General features: G+C 33.7%; 1 protein-coding gene across 9 annotated transcripts in view; it reads left to right on the forward strand.

Annotated features, from left to right (window-relative positions):
• Positions 1–19,965, forward strand: part of THOC2 (THO complex subunit 2) — a gene marked incomplete at its 3' end in the record, with an annotated part of 110,517 nt that overhangs the window by 64,573 nt on the left and 25,979 nt on the right. For all 9 annotated transcript variants that reach the window (XR_013761057.1, XR_013761058.1, XR_013761059.1 and 6 more), the window contains exons 13-22: positions 6,222–6,263; positions 6,663–6,793; positions 6,898–6,999; positions 10,846–10,930; positions 11,543–11,636; positions 11,929–12,009; positions 13,278–13,374; positions 14,827–14,944; positions 16,185–16,364; positions 17,825–17,989. Coding sequence is in view for 6 of the 9 variants with exons in the window: in XM_079123337.1 (XP_078979463.1) it covers positions 6,222–6,263; positions 6,663–6,793; positions 6,898–6,999; positions 10,846–10,930; positions 11,543–11,636; positions 11,929–12,009; positions 13,278–13,374; positions 14,827–14,944; positions 16,185–16,364; positions 17,825–17,989 (1,095 nt within the window). The remainder of the gene's footprint in view (positions 1–6,221; positions 6,264–6,662; positions 6,794–6,897; positions 7,000–10,845; positions 10,931–11,542; positions 11,637–11,928; positions 12,010–13,277; positions 13,375–14,826; positions 14,945–16,184; positions 16,365–17,824; positions 17,990–19,965) is intronic.

The following is a 19,965-nucleotide window of genomic DNA, read 5'->3' on the forward strand; positions in this document are numbered from 1 at the left end:
CAGCAAAATTGAAACTACAAAGATTTCCCATATACCACATTCTCTCACATATGTATAGCCTCTCCTGTTATCAGTGTCCCTCACTGTTACAAGTGATGAACCTACGCTGACACATCATTATCACCCAAAGTCCATAGTTTACATCATGGTTCACTCTTTTGTAATTCTAGGGATTTAAACAAATGTATAATGACATTTACCCACTGTTATAGTATCTTACAGAGTATTTTCACTGCTTTAAAAGTATTTTGTCTTCTGCCTGTTCATCCCTCTTGATTTCTCACTGCTGGCAACCACTCCCCTTTTTTGCTCTCTTTGCAGTTTTGACATTTCTAGAATGTCATATATTGGCAGTCTTCTATCTCTTGATCTGCTTCTGCTAATTCAACCAAGATATAAAATATTTGAAAAAGTGTACTAAATGTGTGTAGATTTTTTTGTCTTGTTATTCCCTAAATAATACAATATAACAACTATTTACACAGTGCTTACATTGTATTAAGTATGTTAAATAATCTAGATATTATTTAAATTATATGGGAGGGTGAGCAAAAAATGCACTTGAGCATCTGTGGATTTTGGTACCTTGGAACCAGTCTCAGTCCCCCTCAAATAACGAGGGACAACTGATTGGAATCATGCAATAAACTTTTTATATTGGCATTTTTCACTTAGTTAAAAAATATGTATTTAAGTTTCTTCCATATCTTCTCATGGCTTATTTCCTATGTTTGGTTGTACCATAGTATATTTATCCATACACCCACTGTGTTAGTCAGCTTTACATTGCTGTGACCAAATACCCAACAAGACCAACTTAGAGGAAGAGAAGTTTATTTTGGGCTCAGAGTACAGGCTCAATGTTTGGCTGACTCCATCACTTTGGACCCAGGGTGAGGTAGAATACCATAAGCATGATGATGAAATGCATTGTTGCTGTTACAATTTTGAGCAGTCATCTGTTAGATCACCTAAGTAAAAGAGTTTTGGGAGGGGGTTTGTGGGGGTACAGGGGGTTGAACCCAGACTGAGGTACATCCCCAGTCCTTTTTATTTTTAATTTTGAGACAGGGTTTCGCTAAGTTGCTGACACTTGCCTCAAGCTTTCTATCCTCCTGCCTCAGTCTCCCAAAATGATGGGATAATATTATCCCATGCCTGGAAGGTTTTCATTTTATCTATACTTACTCCTTTGTCCTTGATATTTTCTTTGTGTAGATTTTAGTACTGATTATATAATTTTTCTTCTCTGTAAAGAACTTCTTCAGCCTTTCTTTTGCAAGACAGATCTATTGTCAACAAATTCCCTGAGCTTTTATTTCTCTGAGAAAGTCTTTATGTCTCCTTCACTTCTGAAGGGGTAATTTCACAGGGGCTAGAATTTTAAGTTTGTGTTTTTTTGTTCCTCAACACTTTTAAATATTTTACTCCATTCACTTTTGGCTTGCATGTTTTGTGAGGAGGAATCTGATATAATGCTTATCTTTGTTTTTTAAGGATAAAACATGTAGTCTCTCTGACTTCTTTCAGGATTTTTTCTTTATCTTTGATTTTCCATAATTATAATATGTTATGTCTTAATATAAAGTTCTTGGATCTGTGGTCTGGTGTCTGCCATTAATTTAATTTTATTTATTTTTTTGGTACCAGGGATTGAACTCAAGGGCATCTAACCACTGAGCCACATCCCAACCCTTTTAAATTTTGAGACAGTCTTGCTTAGTTGCTTAGGGCCTTGCTAAATTGCTGAGACTGATCTCAGACTTGTGATCCTCCTGCTTCAGTCTCCTGAGTCACTGGGATTTCAGGTGTGAGCCACCAACCCTGGCTTTCAGAGGCATTCTTCACTGTGGGTCAGTGCTCCCTTCCCCAAATGGAGGTCTCACTATGTTGCTCAGGCTGTTTTTGAATGCTTGGACTCAAGTGATTCTTCCACCTCAGCCTCCCGAGTGCTGGGGCTATAGGTGTTCACCACCATGCTTGCTTGTTAGTGTTTTTGATCTGTAGCATTTCTTTCTTTTTGGTTTGTTCTTAGGATTTCCATCTCTCTGCTCATATTGCCCATCTGAGCTTTCATGCTGTTTACCTTATCCCTTAGCATATCAATCACCTGTTTTTAACATTCCTGCCATATCTGAGTCTGGTACTAATGCTTCAAATTGTCTTTCACATTTGTCTTTCCAACTGTGTTTGATTTTTGTCTTTTAGTATGATTTGTAATTTTTGATAGTAGCATGATTTGATGTACTACATAGAAAGAACTGTTGTAGGTAGACTTTTAGTATTGTGGGTGTGTATTATAGTCCTGTGATTAGGTCTCAGTCTTTTAGTGACCCCCATGCCTATGAACTTGATTTGTGCATCTCAGTCTCCTCCTTCCCTCCCTCCTGCCTCCTGTTCTTCCTTCCTTCCTTGTACTGGGGATTGAACACAGGGCCTCATGCATGCTGGGCAAGTTGTCTACAACTGTGTTACATACCCAACAAAATCCCCTCACCCCTTTAAATTTCATTGTGAGATAGGATCTCACTGGGTTTCTCAGGCTGGCTTCAAACTTTGGGTCCTCTTGTTTCAGTCTCCTGAGTAGCTAGAATTATAGGTGTGCACCACCATGCCCAGCAAAAGTACATTTTATACAAGAAAGAAAAATAGATATTTTAATGTGGACCAAATGCATGTTGTAAACAATTTTATTCAATCCCTGCCCCTTTCCCCAAATCTTTTGAATTTTTTCATGAAATTAATTTTGAGATTTATTTTTTAGAAAACAGAGTGTGAAAAGGAGTGGTAACATATGAAAACATTTGTGATAATGCTCACCAGAAGGAGGTTTGGCCATTTTTATATATAGGGCATTGCAGAAAGCTGTCTAATTCCACCTGTATTTCTTTAGTCCATATGTCACTTCCTTATTATTCTATTGTCTGCCATTCCAATATTCAATTGCTGGTACCTATGTTTCTTTGTCTTCTGGCCCTGGGAGCTTCACTATCCTTGCAGGCCAGGATTGAATTGTCAGAAAGCTAACATCTCACTTCTTTCCCCAACTTTCAACCTATGAAAGATAAGAGTTGGTCTAGTAACTACGTTGCTCTCAGTTGGAGTAATCCTGTGATGGATTTCTACACAGACTCTGAGTCTCCAAATGGGATGGAACTGCATTTACCCACAGGGATAGTTTCCTGCTGGTGATTCTCTAGGATTATTTCCCAAATAAATAGTGCCTGCACTGGAATAAGGTCTGCTTTTTGTGGAATTCAAACTAAAATACAATGGCATGTTATATTAAATAAATTCAATATAGAAACCTTAATTTGCCCAAAAGTTAGATTTACAAAGCAATTTTTGAATAAAGAGAATAATTTAAATATTATATAGCTTTGTATATCAATATCTAAAATATATATATATATATAAAAAGCCACACATATGGTCATCCTGTGTGTAGGTAACCATGTTATTGTTTAGAATCATAATGTAGATTTGACCAAAAATGAAATGTGCTAGAAGATAGTACTTTTTCATTTAGTATCTTTAGATGATGTAATATCAACATTATTGTATATTTCTAAGCATTTATAAAGTTTTCAGAGATAAAAGCAAAATTTTGAACCAAAACACTGAGAAGTGATTGCTTAATCCCTTATACAGTCTTCTTAAGCTCATGTTCCTGTGACATTTTTTATGGGTTATATGCCATTTTCTGAATTATTTTATAGGTCTTATTTAGATCCTTCCTAGTAAGGGTTTTCCTTGCAGTGTAGTTTTAAGACCTTATAAATAAGGAGTTTTTAGCATAGTACATGACACCTAGTGGATACTAAATAAATAGTACTTAATAAGAATGAGAAGAATGGTGAAAATGGTGCCATAGTTTATCTCAGATCGAGTCTAGTCACAGATCCTAAGTATTTTTTTTCTCTTCTGAGATAAAGTATAATCTTAAGTAGCATTTGAGATGTTCATGTTTTAAAGTACTAAAAATAGGTCATTAGTAATAAAATGTAATTTATATAATTATATCTATAACTTTTCCTTTTATTCCTTAACTCTCCCAAAGCCTCCCTCTTGATGAATGATATATGTGATTTTGTGTGTGTGTGTGTGCACCTGCGCTCAGCACTGCTGTGTGGTCCCATCAGCTGTTTTGTCTCTATAGGATGGTATTGGAACTTGTTTTGGGCCATTGAGCTGATGGCCTCTCTAGACATAATTGTGAGTGTTCTGTCTTATTCAGACATAAAAATTAAATCTCTAATTATAGTTTTGATCTTAAAGAGGTATTAGCTTTTCAAAGATAGGAGCTCTGTTTGTTTCATCTTTAAATTCTTTTGTCTGGCACTTAGTAAATGAATAAACATAAATATCTCTCACTACCACCTCTCTTGTCTCCCCCCCATTATTTACCCTGGCATTCATTAAAAATTGTAGTATTGCATTATGTGAGAGTCTTACAGTACTCTGAATTAAAAAGCAAAGTAAGCTCAAAGAAAAAGAAAGCATCAAAGGAGTGGAATGTATTTATCTTCTTACCAAACAAAAGAAAATTGCTTTTTTTGGTCTCACATCTTGATTTATTTTTGTTTATCTTTGATATTATTGACCTTTCATGGGAAGATTTGTCACTGCTCTTCTAGATGACTTTATTTCCCTTTTTTCTTTTTCAAATTTTCCTGCTTATGAAATCTAGAGAATTGACACATAGATGTTATAAACTCATATAAATTACCTATTAAGAGAATCAAGTCAGCTTAGTAATGAAGAAAAAATTTTATTTCTATGGTAAAAATTGCGTGTAGGTTTTTTAGGTTTGTTTGAATCATAGTAAATATTCTAGGAAAGGGATAGCTTAACTGCCTTTAACATAATAAACTATAAACTTTATTTTTCCAATTATGGTATACCCTCCTTTGTGTCTCCCAGTGTATATGTAGTACGCCACCACAATTACAAGCCCCACACCTGAAACAAAACAAAAACATCTACCTAAATTATATGTTTTTACCAGGCCACTTCTCTGGATATATGTTAACGTAATTGTTTCTGTGAGGGGTAACCTTTTTAATCCACCAATTTAAAATGAAGTGTTTGTATGCATTTTCCCATAAAGGTAACATGGTAGGTTCTGAATTAGTGTTAAATGAAAATGTAGCAAAGGATTTAGACTTAACTGTGGTTAGTACCCACTGAACTACTCAAGTACAAAAACATATATATACATAAAATACCTTCATCTAGGGCTGGAGTTGCAGCTAAGTGGTAGGGTTCTTGCCTAGCATGTGTGAGCCACTGGGTTTGATTCTTAGCACCACTTATAAATAAATGAATAAAATAAATGTCTACCAACATCTAAAGAATTTTTTTAAATAAAATACCCTAATCTACCAAGAAAATAAGAACCTTGTTAGGTACATACTAGCTTTTTTCTTTCTCATGCTTGATATTAAACTAAATCTTTTCCAGAAACCTAGATTGTCCTTAGATTCTTCAGTTGTCCTTTTGGCCTCTGCACACATTCCCCCAACCCTTTACCTGTGTAAACACATATAAGTATCATTCACTATTTAATTTTTAATGAATAGTCAACATTTTCAGTCATTATCACTTTAGGGGCCTATCTGCAAATTATGATATAATAGGAACCCAAGTTGTGTTTTATTCAGTGAGTTCAAGTTAGGCAATGGTTTTGTCTTTGTCAGCAATGTTTTTAATATTGGACTGATTTTTCATTGAGTACTTTGGTAGTCATGAATTAAAACAGCTTTAAATTTCTTTGTGTTTAATTTTCTTCTTTTGTTGCTTTAGTATTTGATTTTATTAATTCTGTAGAGGAAATATGGGTAGAAAATGCAAATATATTATAACTAAATAATTGTACTGGCTACAGTTTTATAAAACTTACTTTTTAACTATATACTTTGATCAGTTTTAGGATGCTTTGGTTTAAGATAAGGAGGTTGAGAAAAGAATTGGCTTATAAAACTTGATACTTAAGATTCATGTGCCAGGAGTGATTTGGAGTTTAGAAATATGAATAAAATTTAATAATGTTAATTTTAATAGGCTATATTTAGAATCTACAAGTGTGTAAAAAGTGAAAACAATTTGCTGTTATGTGTAAGTTAAGTTAATTTTTTTCAAATTAGAAACTACATCGTGACTGCATAATTTTAACCTTTGCATTTTATTAAATTGTGTGTTTTTTTTTTTTTTAATTTTAGTTTCAGTCTGATGGAAGCAAACAAGAAGATAAAGAGAAAACGGTAAGAGACTGGAACAATCCAATAATGCATCTAATGTTTGTTTAGGTATAGCATATTGCAAATTTTACTGTGAACAAGCTTTAATCACCTGTGCAAATAATTATTTTATGCTTTACATATTGAGTACAGCTTTTGGCAGCTATACAAAGTTACCTTTTTAATATGTTGAGAAAGCAAGATAGTTAAAGTCCCTCATTCCCTTGCTCTCCCTTTCCTTCTTTCACCCCATTTGCTGTCTTGGATGGAGAATCACAAGTAAAGACAGTGATAGGGTGGAGAATTAGATATTGTGTTTTGAAATCAAGAAATGGTAATGTCTTCAAAGCTAACAAAAATTTATTTTGAAGCTAGATTGGCATGGACCTCTTAATGATATAATTTTTCCTCCTTTCTTCTTAGGAAGTTATCCTTAGCTGTTTGCTTAGCATTACTGACCAGGTACTACTTCCATCTCTTTCTTTGATGGACTGCAATGCTTGTATGTCTGAGGAACTATGGGGGATGTTTAAAACATTTCCCTATCAGCATAGGTAAATACATATTTTTATATACATTTTTAACTACTAGTAATTCTAGTGTGTTAACCTCCGAGTGTTTGAACTTTTCCTAATTCTTCATCTCATCATTTTTTAAGATACCATCTGTATGGCCAGTGGAAGAATGAAACTTATAACAGTCACCCACTTTTAGTAAAAGTTAAAGCTCAAACAATAGACAGAGCCAAATATATCATGAAGTAAGTTTTAATTTATTTTCTTCATATTAATCTAAATTATATCTGGATTTAATTTACCTTGTTTCAGGTAGCTTATATCAGCTCCTCAGTTTTGAGAAGGCTTATAAATATTTGCTAAAGGAATAGTTGATTATATACTGTAGATGGAATATCAATTTTTGTGATTTGTTTTTTAAGCTCATTTTCATTACCAAGTTAATGCTTGTATAGTTGTCTATATAAAAGCTAATAAAAATCCTCCTTAATGCATCATATTATAGGATGAGTTCTTTTAAATAAAGCCTGCTGTGGCCTTTAATTTGCATAATACAGTTGATGGTTTGTGCAAGATAGTCAAAGTTTTAGGAATTTCCTCCACTCAAGGTTATTCTAATCAAGATGTTTTATATATTACAAAGCTCTAATTCAATTATGCAGAATTATTTTTATAGGTAGCCAACTTTTGAGAAATTTGTTTTTTTAATTTGTGTGCTTTTATTTTTAATATCATTAAAAATATAAGAGCGATGTTAATTCCACTTCCTGGTAGATTACTTGACGTTTAATTATAAAGCTTATATACATCTGATTAGTATCACTTTAGATACTAAATGCACTTGCTATATTTGTACGTGTTTTCAGCAAGACTGTTTATTATCAATTGTTCCTTTTATAAATTCATCCAGTGGTATGACCATTCTAATTAAAAGTTGTGTATTCTGTAGTTTAACTCAATTTAATAGTATACAGTGATATTGTCTTTGCTCAGTGGTAGTGTCTTTGGTCATAGTCTGCTGGGAGCTGTGCAGGGTCACAATCTGGTTTAATAGGTGCTGTTGTACAGTATGTACAAAATGCTATGGGAGGATACACAACACAAAGGATTATTTTACCTGGGCAAGTTCTTGCAGGAGTTACTAGGCCTGGTCTTCCGGAAAGAGTTCTGGTTTTTAAAATTCTCCAGGTACAGTTTCTCGATTAACAACAGGTAATATTTATTACTGTGTGTGCTAGGCACTTAACTAAGTGCCTTATTAAATTCTTTAATAATATTAAATATTATTAAATTCCTTGAATCCATTTCATCTATTTTCTCTACCACTATAACCTTAGTTCTTTGATATGGAGTATTACAGTGCCTTGTATTATTCTCTTCAAAATCCTTTGGCTACTGACCATTGCCTGCAGGTTGTATGTCAAGCTTTATGGCATAGTGAGGTAAGAGATTCTATCTCCAGCTGTACTGAGCCTATTTAGTTTCCTAAATGTATCATAGTCTTCTTAGCTTTACTTCCTCTGCATATATTTTTTGTTTCCTGTATTTGTACAGGTTTTACCCTCATCTCCCTTTCCCTTCCCCTTCCCCATCCTGTGATTCATTCTTAGAGAGGAGCTCCAGTGTTACTTCCTGAAGCTTTCCCTAGCACACACTACCAAATTCTTTGATTCTTTTATTTGTGCCACCACTATTCCTTAGGCAAATGGTATGCTAGTGTACCACTTAAGTACGTTGCTGTGATTTTTTTTTTTAATTCTCTCTTTAAATTTGGTGTGTTCACACGGCTTAAATCTCAGCAAATATAAAGAGGCATATAGAGTCTACATATACGTGAGATCATACAGTGTTTGTCTTTCTGTGCCTGGCTTATTTCACTTAGTATAATGTTCTCCAGTTTTTTCCATGTTGCCCCAAATAGAATTTCCTTCTTTTTAGAGACTGTATAGTTAAAAGGCTACCAGAAGCTGTGGGGGTGAGGGAAGGCCTGAAAAAAGGGGATATGTTAATCAAAGGGTGTAAAATTTCAGTTAGATTGGAGGAATAAGTTTTAGTGATCTCTTTTTCCGCATGGTGACCACAGGTGATGATAATGTTTATTATAGATTTTTAGTATTCGCATCACATACCTGCGCTCATGGAAAGATAAGTTTGTGGGTTGATAATTTTCATTAGCTTGATGGAATCTTTCTACAATACATAAATAGATCAAAACATCACATTGTGCCCCATAAATATGTACAGTTGGTGGGGGGAAAGGTATACAATAAAATGTCTCTTACCCTATTCTCCTTTCATTCAGTTTTCCCACAAGGGGTAGGGGCAATAACCAGTGTTTAGTTTCTTATTTATCTTACCAGATATTTTTATGCATGCACAAGCCAATACCAGTATATTATCCTCACTTAAAAATATTTTTAGTTGTAGATGGATACAATGCCTTTATTTATTTTTATTTTGTGCTGAGGATTGAACCCAGTATCTCACACATGCTACACAAGTACTCTACCAATGAGCTGCAACCCCATCCTGTATCCTCCCTTTTTGTATTATTGATAGAATATAAGTACTGTTCTGAAATTTTTAAGACTAGAAATTTTTAAAAAGTGGATTTAAATCTGTTTCCCTATCTACACCAAGCTTGAGAGCAGGCACTGTTATTCATCCTTGTATTCCTAATACTTAGCATTTTGTCTCAGACTAGGCATTAATATGAATGAATGAATTGATGAATAAAAATATAATTTATCACAGAAAAATGTGTGAAGTTTTTAATACATTTGAATTGCTGTTGCATTTGTAAACTGCAGCTGTAAACCAGGCTTGAACACTATGAGTTTGACATCATTTGAACTTTTTATATTGAGAGTGGACAATATTAATTTATTACTTGTAGAATTTCACAAGGTTTGAACATTGCTTAAAACATGAACTTGCTGTAGGGTGTTCAATAATTCATTCTACAAATTCTTATTGATTATATTTTATATGCCAGATACCATGGTAGCTTGAGCATAAGACATAATCCAATAAATGTTCATTTTAATTTTTGTTTGTTTGTTTGCTTTTCCCCCCAGGGTAGTGGAGGCAGAAGAGAATGGAATAAAAAGCAGGGAAGGGTTAGACTTGGCAAATAGGGGGACCATCTGAAAATAGGTAGGGACAGGTGGTAGTAAGTTTGAAGCTGGAACAGAACATAGCCAAAGTTTAAAACTATTGGTCTCTTTTCTGGAAGCAGGAGAAAGAAACTGGGCAGTGGAGAATGGGAAAGGAAAATGGATAATGATGAAATAATTTTAATTATTGGGTTTGTTTTGTCATAAGATTCTTGAGAAAATTATGTTGTTATTTTGAGAGTGGTCAGAGTTCCTGATTTATAAATTGAAATCACAGTATATTTTCTTTTAAGGAAAAAACTTCTTTCCTTTCACATGTAATCGTTTTGTGAAAAATCTCAGGTTTCTGAATTTATTGTTTAATATTCTTATCAGAATTATTTAAGGTTTGGTGTAATAATTGTTTTGAACTGTAAAAACTTCATTGATATAAGTTTGCAGAATATTGGTAAAAGAATACCAAGCAGAAGAAGAAATAAAGAAGAAGGAAATAGAATTTATTTTAAAAAAATTGTTTATCTTGAATAGAAAAGCAGAGAACTTTCATGTCAAGGAGTATAATATTGACTGTTACTTCAATAGGGTCACTAAGCCAGATGGCATGAGACATTTGAATTATACAAAATTTGATATCCCCTTCTATATCTGAAAATGATTATGACATTCTATAAAAAATAAGTTTATATGCTTGTATAGTTCATTAAGAATTTTACTGCTTATTAGACTATTAGTATAAAATGGAAATGTGTGTTTTATAAATGTTAAACATTTTATATCCTCTGGGAGACTCCTTAACCAATAGCCTAACTCCTGCAGTAGAGTATATGATAAATGTAGTTGTTTACATGGATCTGTTTTGGATATTTGGGAAAGAATTCTCATTCGTCCCACCCAACCCCATGACATAACAAAGCTGTCAACATGATGGGTAATGTTACTTAAGATGATCCCTGCCACCTTTTTCTCCTCTTGTAGGCGTTTAACCAAGGAAAATGTGAAGCCTTCAGGAAGACAAATTGGAAAGTTGAGCCACAGTAATCCAACCATTTTGTTTGATTATGTATGTTTTAAGATTAATATTATATTAAGGAATTTTTCTTTTGGTTGTCTTTAAATCAGAAATGGAAATAGAATGATATAGTTTTAAAAATGGTAGTTTTAGTGAAAAAAATTAAGCAAATGAAACATTAGGTTATACTAAAAACAACTTACACAATGTAATACATTGATTTATTTTTCTAGTAATACACAACAATGCTACTAATATAAATAGCCTTATGTTATCTTGTTTACCATATCTTCATTCCTAGAAGCATTATTTGTTGATTTTAACTTTTGGAAGCATTTGAATTGTATTTCACTGTGATTCAGATGTAACACTGTGACTTTCATTTCTTAGATTAAAATACACATTTAACATGAGACCAGCCTCTGTCTTTTCAAAATCCATGTTTCGACTCCCTGGAATTATTTCTTAATTGTAATGTGTAGCCTAAGAAAATAGTCTCTAAGGCAATGATAGAATAGTAAGTTTTATATAAATGTAAAATGATAGGAAAACACTTTAATTATAAGCACTATTTCTTTTGAAAATGTAGCCATAACTTAGTTGCATAGTATAAGTTTTCTTCTGTTTAGTTAATGCCATCTGTTCTTTGTTGTTATCTTCCAGATCTTGTCACAAATACAGAAATATGATAATTTAATAACACCTGTAGTTGATTCATTGAAATACCTCACGTCACTGAATTATGATGTCTTGGCCTGTATCCTTTCAAGTGAAGGAATACATAGATTTCACATTAATGGTGAATGATTTATTTTCATTCTAAGTTCCTTTAGTAACCAAATGAGGTTAATTCAGGTGGCTTACCTGATGTTTGGCCCATCAAGATTGTAAGAGAAGGAGAGTGAGTATGTGTGCACCAATAATTTGTAATTATGTGAAGCAAACAGCTCTCTTTTTTTCTCAAGATGCATTTTTTTGTTTGTTTGTTGTAAGGGTCTTCGTTAGAGATGTAGTGATGTAGTGACTTTTTTTTCCTTAATGTATGAAAGATTGTATCATTGAAGCTTTGGCTAATCCAGAAAAGGAGAGAATGAAACATGATGACACAACCATCTCAAGCTGGCTTCAGAGTAAGTAGTTTTATTTTTTCAAAGATGAAATTAATGTTGGTGGTAACTGCTGTGTTTTGTATTCTGTTGGCTATGCTTAAAAACTTTTAAAGAATTTATTGTTTTTAGATATACATGACAGTAGGGTATATTTTGACATTTTATACATACAAGGGACACAACCAATTAAAATTTTGGTCCCATTCTTGTGGTTGAACATGATGTGTAGTTAAACTGGTTATGTATTCATATATAAACACAGGAAAGTTAGGTCCAATTCATTCTACTGTCTTTCCTATTCCCATCTCCCCTCCCTTCCCTTCATTCTCCTTTGTGAAATCCAGTGAACTTCTATACAAGAACATAATTGTCAAGGGCTCTTGAGAATAATGAGGTGCTCAGATCATATATAGATTGTCCAATTCCTTTGCTACATAGTACTTATTAATTTTCCAAACTTGAGACCATTATTGACTGACAGAGTTTGGGGAAGCATTACCTGGGAGATAAAAATCCCCTTCTTTTAAATTACTGTTATTTTAAAGGAGTTGATCTTAGGGGGATACTAGTCATACTTTTTCCTCCCAGTTCTCTTTCTTTCAGTCTGATGTGTTTGACATCTGAATCGTGCACTGACCGTCTATTGTCCTATAATGTGTAAAATACTTAATAAGTCATACAAGTTAAGTTTTTATGGAATCAGGTTACTGTTTTAGCCTCATGTTTTCACCCTCCCCAATATTCTAGGCTCCATTAATACTGAACTTCTTGCACTTTCCATGGATGTCTTGCACTATTGGTTTAAAACTGGTTTTTTGTCTGCTCCTTGGTCTACAATACTTAACCTCTTTCCTTGGTGCTTCACAAGAAGTAGTATATTTCTACAAAAAAAATTTTTTTCTTGATTCAGACTTTCGAGAGGGGTATTTTATCATTTAAGTTTACTCTGTGATCTGCGAGATTTGTTGTGTCCTCATTAATTAGGCTGCATAGGTTTGAATCACTACTTTGTACTGTGTTACCAGGAGCAAATTACAGGACATATGTTTTCCTCATCAGTAGGTTTATACCAACCCAAGATAATTGTTGCAAGCATTAAATGAGATAGTCTATGTAAGTTGGGCATATCCAGATGCTCAGAAATGTTAGCTATTACTATTATAAAACTTCATTCAGTGGCATCAGCAATATAATCATTCCTTCCTCATTTTGTTTTAAAAATTGAGTTGAGGAAATGACTGTGCTTTTTGTTTTATGAATTGTTATTCTTTTTTCAAAATTTCATATAGGTCTGGCTAGTTTCTGTGGTGCAGTTTTTCGTAAATATCCAATTGATCTTGCTGGTCTCCTTCAGTATGTGGCCAATCAACTCAAGGCAGGCAAAAGGTAATCGTAACATATGTAAATGAAATTCAGTAATTAGAGTGCTTCTGGTGGTTTTGGAATGTTGAGATTGTTATTATCCTGATAGACTACTTGTTGATTATAGGCTCAAGTAGAACAGTTGCTCATTTATTTATATGGATTTTTTAATGAAGAAAATTATAATTTAGTACACATAGAGACATCCTTTTTTAGAAATCATTAAAATATTTGGCTATAAATGTAACTCACTAAAAAGATACATTTACTTATTTTGACTGCCTGTTAGGCTTTTGAGTACATGGTTAACATGGTATGTTGTATATCCTCTCATGAGAAAGCATATTGTGCTATTGATTGTGCTACTGGACGATAATTTATCACATTGAGCATCTGGTAGGAACATGATTATTTGTTTTAAAGGATTATATAGTATCTTTAAAGCATAATTAATTTTAATTTGAACTTAAGATATACATAAAGCTTACAACTTTTGGACAGTGTCCTTTATAAGTACTGAAGTTTATTGAATTCTGGTCCAATATTAGTGCTTAGAGTGAATTAGTATGTACATTAAGCCTCATCAGTAGTAAATTGGCTAGCATCAAGGAAATGGAAATTTTTTTCCAAAAGCTTTTTGATAGAAAGCAAACAAAGACTACTAGCTATCTGGTGTTTTAAACAAGCATTAAAGTGATTCTTGACTGATTCTTATTTTGGCTTTGTGAAAACATGTTAAAAGGTATAGATTCAGGATTTTGTGAGCAGATTATCTGTCAGCCATTCCTATACACTTTACTCTCTATAGGCTAGAAGAACACACATTATCTTTTAATCTATACTCAGTTTTCTATACTGCGAATATATTTTTGTGATCATCTAGTTAAAACATAGTTTAAAGAAAAATTATTTCATTGGTACTTGTATACTAATTTATATGAGGGCTGTCTTCTTTTGAAATTGAGTCCACTTATGAAGATGAAATATGAATAGTAGATTGTTAGATTTACAGAACTTTATAACTATGCTGTCATTATATGAGATAATTGCTGTTTTTAGAAAATATGTTCTTAGGAATTTTAGGGAATAAAAGGCCAAGATTTAAATAATCCACGCTTAAATTGTTCACAAATCCTGTGTGTGCCTGCATGTGTGTATGAAGAGAGGGAAGGAGAGAAAAAAAGATAAAAGCAAACAGGAGTAAAGGTGGTAAAAATAGGTGAAATTGGGATAAAGGGTGTATGAATGTGCTTTGTACTATTTTAATTATTTGTATCCTATGTATAAGTTTGAAATTAATTCCAAGTTTAAAAAAATGCACAAAATAATTTTCAGTATAGTTCCTTAAAAACCATGTTAAGCCCTTCCTCCAGGTGTATGTACAAATAATTGGGCATTCTCAGTATATTAATTACAATGTATTGTCACTTTCATATTAGATGTTTTAACTGTAGAATATTTGTTTTTACTCTATAGTTTTGACCTGCTTATATTAAAAGAAGTGGTACAAAAAATGGCAGGAATAGAAATTACAGAGGAAATGACAATGGAACAACTAGAGGCCATGACTGGTGGGGAGCAGCTAAAAGCCGAGGTAAGAGTTGATGTTTTTGTTTCCTGACTTTTAGAAGACTTTTAGAATTCAGAATGTACACTGATCACACCTCATCTGTGGTTTTGCATTTCAAGGTTTCAATTAATCCATGGTCAATCATGGTTCAAAAATATTCAATGAAAAAAAATCCAGGTATAAATAATAATAAGTTTTAATTTGAACTCCATTCTGAGTAGCGTGATGAAGGATGAAGTCATGCCTCTCACTTATTCTCACCCTGGGATGTGAATCATCCCTTTGTTCAGCATGTCTGTGTTGTATGTGCTAACAGCCCATTAGTGACTTGGTATCCATCTCAGTTATCAGATTGATGATATGAATAGATGTCTCAACATTATCAGGTTGATTATCATAGTGCTTGAATTCAAGTACCAGTTCACTGAAGTAGGCTAATGCTACATCATAATGCCTATGTCCTTCATGTCATCACAAAGACATTTTATCATTTCACATCATCATAAGAAGGGAAAGTATAGTACAGTCAAATATCTTGAGGCAGGGAGAGAACATCCACAAAAATGCCACATAACTTTTATTGTAATCTTATAATTTTTTATTAGTTTTAATGTCTTATGTCTAATTTATATATTAAACTTTATCATAAGTATGCCTGTGTAGGAAAACTGCTGTATGTGTATGGTTTGGTACTATCTGTTGTTTCAAGCATCTGCAATGAGTCTTGGAATAACATATCTGTGACAGATACTGTACACATGGTCATAGTAAAAAATCCAAACAATATGTAAGTATATCAAGCCAGCGTCAAAGCCATATGCCCTCTTTCAGCAACTGCACTACCTCCCTTTTAAAAAAATGAGATATATTAATTATAGTAACCTTTTAGAAAACAAAGTATAAAAGACAGTAATACATGTGTACTAAAAAGAAATTCCAGATTTTCTGTGGTCATTGATATCCTCAGTGGTATCATGCTTAACACAGTAGCTGTATTGAATCTCTTTCACACTGGATAAAAATTGATAAGGGATGGCAAAGTGGAAAATGGAAAACATGCAGCAGTTTAAATATAATTGACAGTTATCTTTAGGCCAGTATGATCAATAACGTTATTAAAATAAATTTATGAAGAAGGGGAAGGAATGTAAAATGTAGGAATATTATGTTTTCAAAATTATAGCTCAACTTTCTTCTGTCTTTATTGAGTCAGATGGAATGGGCTATGCACTGTATGCTAATAAATTTGTTTTCTTTTATGCAGGGTGGTTATTTTGGCCAGATCAGGAACACTAAAAAATCCTCTCAGAGATTAAAGGATGCATTATTGGACCATGATCTTGCTCTTCCTCTATGTTTGCTTATGGCTCAGCAGAGGAATGGGGTAATCTTTCAAGAAGGTGGAGAGAAACATTTGAAACTTGTGGGAAAGCTCTATGACCAGGTAAATTAAAACGACTTTTGTATTGATGTAGATTTTGGGGTGGGGTACCAGGGATTGACTAAGGGGCACTTGACCACTGAGCCACATCCCCAGCCCTATTTTGTATTTTATTTAGAGACAGGGTCTCACCAAGTTGGTTAGTACCTCACTTCTGCTGAGGCTGGCTTTGAACTTGTGATACTTCTGCCTCAGCCTCCTGAGCTGCTGGAATTACAGGCATGCATCACTGTGCCTGGCTTGATGTAGGGAACTAGAGAATGTGACATAATTTGGAAAATTTCAGTTTTGTACATAATATGAGTGTGAAAGAGCACTGATGTTCTATCAGGCATTCTGAAATTAGGGCCTCTATTTCTGTACAAATTTTGGCTCAAGGAGACCTTATAGTATATATAAGGTTTTCAGTTAGTCATTCCATTATTAAATTCCTGCAGATTCAAGTTGTTTGCTTTCCTTTCTTTACTCGTCTCTGGAAATCTGGAATTTCAATTCCATTGTAATAGATGCCATCTCCTTTTTCTTTGTAATATGGTTGGTGATAGTTAAAAACATTTAGTGTGCTGATTGTAGGTTTTAGTGCTTAATATTTATGTATACTATAGTTTTCATCTTTCAAGAGCAAAGGAATTGGATTTGATTCAACTATGCATAATATTTTATGTAATTTTAGGTAAATATATTCTATTAAAAGTACCAAATAATAACTTGGAACTTATGAGACTTAATTGGCTATTAAAGCCTTAGATTAATCAACCTATTAGGGTCTTGGCATTTTCTTTGTAATACAATTTTGTGATTGTTTGTAGATAGTCTTTAGATGTAAAAGTTGGATTTTTGACAATAGTAAAATAGTTGTTTGGCCAACATAAATATGTGAAAGCATCAGATTTTAGTTTTAAAAACTTTTAATTGACATGTAAGAATCATGTATTAGTGTGATAATTAGCTGCCTGTATACAGTGTGTAATGATTAAATTAGCAATTAGCATTTCCATCTTAAACATTTATCATTGCTTTGTGTTGGAAACCTTGAAACTCCCCTTTTCTAGTTCTTTGTAAAATATATTGTTGAAAGCTATAGTCAGCCTATTGTATATTATTCAACACTAGAACTGTTCCTTCTGTGTAACTATAGTTTTGTACCTGTGATCCATCCTCAATATATGATTTCTCCTCTAATCCTTCTTTGTCTTTAGTGATCACTCTTTAGCTTGCTACTTTTATGAAATCAACTTTTTTAACTTCCACATATGAGTGGGAACATTAATTGTCTTTCTGTGCTTGGCTTAACACAATGTCCTTCATTTCCAACCATGTTGCCACAATTAAATTTGAATTCTTAATTGTTGATCAAAATATTATTAAAACGACATATCTTATTCATTTTGGAACATGTTTATGTTGGTTTTGTAGAATGGTAATATATTCTGTTTTTTTTTTTTCTTATTTTAAAAATTTAGTGTCATGATACCCTGGTACAATTTGGTGGGTTTTTAGCATCAAATCTAAGCACAGAAGATTATATAAAGCGAGTGCCTTCAATTGATGTGCTCTGTAATGAATTCCATACACCCCATGATGCAGCATTTTTTCTGTCTAGGCCTATGTATGCACACCATATATCGGTAAGTACAGGTATCTTTATTACCATTCAAGAATGATTCCAAATTCTTTCTTGAGTGTTTGAGTTTTAAATGCATTTTAGTTTGACACAGATCTAGATTAGGTTTCTTAGAGTGTTACTATCTTTTGTTAGTATTCATCTCCAGATGGTGTTCAATAAAAATGTATCCTTTTTTAATAGTTAATTTTTATTAGGGCATTATAGTTATATAGCTAGATTCAGCCTGACAAAATCATACATGCATGGAATTTGATTTCAGTTCACGATCTCCTCCACCCCCCACCACCTCTCCTGTTCTCCTTCCTGTATTTATGTAAGCAAAAATACATCCTTTAACAGTAGGTATTGTTGGATGTCGTGGTGCATGCCTGTAATCCCAGTGACTCAGGAGGATGAGGCAGTAGTAGGATTGTAAGTTCAAGGCCAGCCTCAGTAATTTTGTGAGACCCTGTCTCAAAATACAAAAATACATAAATAAATAAATAAAAAGGAATGTAGCTCAGTGGAAAAGCACCCCTGGGTTCAGTCCCCAGCACCCCTCCCCCCCAAAATAGTCTAATGGTTCTGTCATTTTGTTGTTACTGCTCCACCAGGTGTCCAGGTTGATATCTTATGGACACTTGCAAACTAGTTTTCAAACCAAACCTAGATGAGAATCACTAGGGAAGCATCTTAAAAACTCAGAATCTTCCGGCCCCAAATTCTAATTCAGTAGTAACTTGAAGGATTCTTGGGAATTTGTGTGTGTGTGTGTGTGTGTGTGTGTGCGTTTGGTGGTGGTTGGTTAGTTTTTTTTGTGTGTGTGTGTGTTTATGGATGCTTCTGAATGTGGGTACCTTTCTGAGTAACATTCTTGTTGACTACAGAGAAACCTGTTTCTTCAGAATATTCCTGTAAGATGACTATTACCCATAATGCTTAGAAAGGAAAAAAGAATTAACAAACCAGTCCCTAAAAATTTTTGCCCTTCTCTGTTGTCTAACTGCTAAGAAAGGTGTATTTATGGTTCTTGTTTTCTCTCCATTTAAATGAAACCATTAAAAAACCTGCCCCCAAATAAGCCTAAAATTACCCAAGCATGGCATCCCAGAAGTGACTATATTGGAATTCCAGTGACGATATGGAACAGAGGAGATAGCCCTTTCTCACCTTTCACCTGCACCATTCCTTGCAAAGCATGACCTCTGATGGGAACCTACTTTTCATTTTCCCCTTAGGGTCTTGTCAATTGATGGAACCCCAGCATAGCCTTCATTTTTTCTGTAGACATGAATTCTGGCTCTTTTGTTTATTTGTTGTTTTAAAATACATACTATCCAGAACTTTCAATTCAGATTTTGGGGATGATCTTGGTCCTTCTCTTAGACTAAGATTCCTTCTTTGATCCCAGTAGGGACACAGAGCTGTGTAGTAGAGGTATGCAAAAAAGGTGCTGAGAAATTTGAGGTTCAACTGATCATGTAATTGACCATTCACTGTTAGTGTTTGTGTATCAACTACTATAGTTTTTCACTTCCTTCTAATAAGTAGCTGTTACTTGATTTAATTACCACTTTATTAGCATTATGCAACAGTTTCTGTCTTATACATTGTAGTAAGAAAACTAGGATAAGGGAGTAAGTTTAGGCCCCTTCTTCCCCTTTAGAATCTCTCAATCCAGAGAATTATATGTTGTCTTTGTGTAGTTACATTTTGAATTGTTGCCCTCCCCCACAGTAGATGAGTCTCAGCTACAGAAACAAGGGATCTGATTTTTTGAAGGTCTGAGATGAGAGACTTGCTTAATCTGTAATTCTGACTTTCCCTGCCCTATACTGAGTAGTGAACACATTAATTGGTAATGAACCCTGGCAAACAGGGACACCTGGTTGTCTGAGGTTGGTTGAACTTTTCCTGGTCAGAAAATGGAGCAGGTCACTCATACTAATAACTACCTATTTCATAGCACATGTAAAATCTTGTTTCTCTGTTTTAAGA

This window comes from Sciurus vulgaris, assembly GCF_902686455.1.
Source record: "Sciurus vulgaris genome assembly, chromosome: X".
NCBI classification, from domain to species: Eukaryota; Metazoa; Chordata; class Mammalia; order Rodentia; family Sciuridae; genus Sciurus; species Sciurus vulgaris.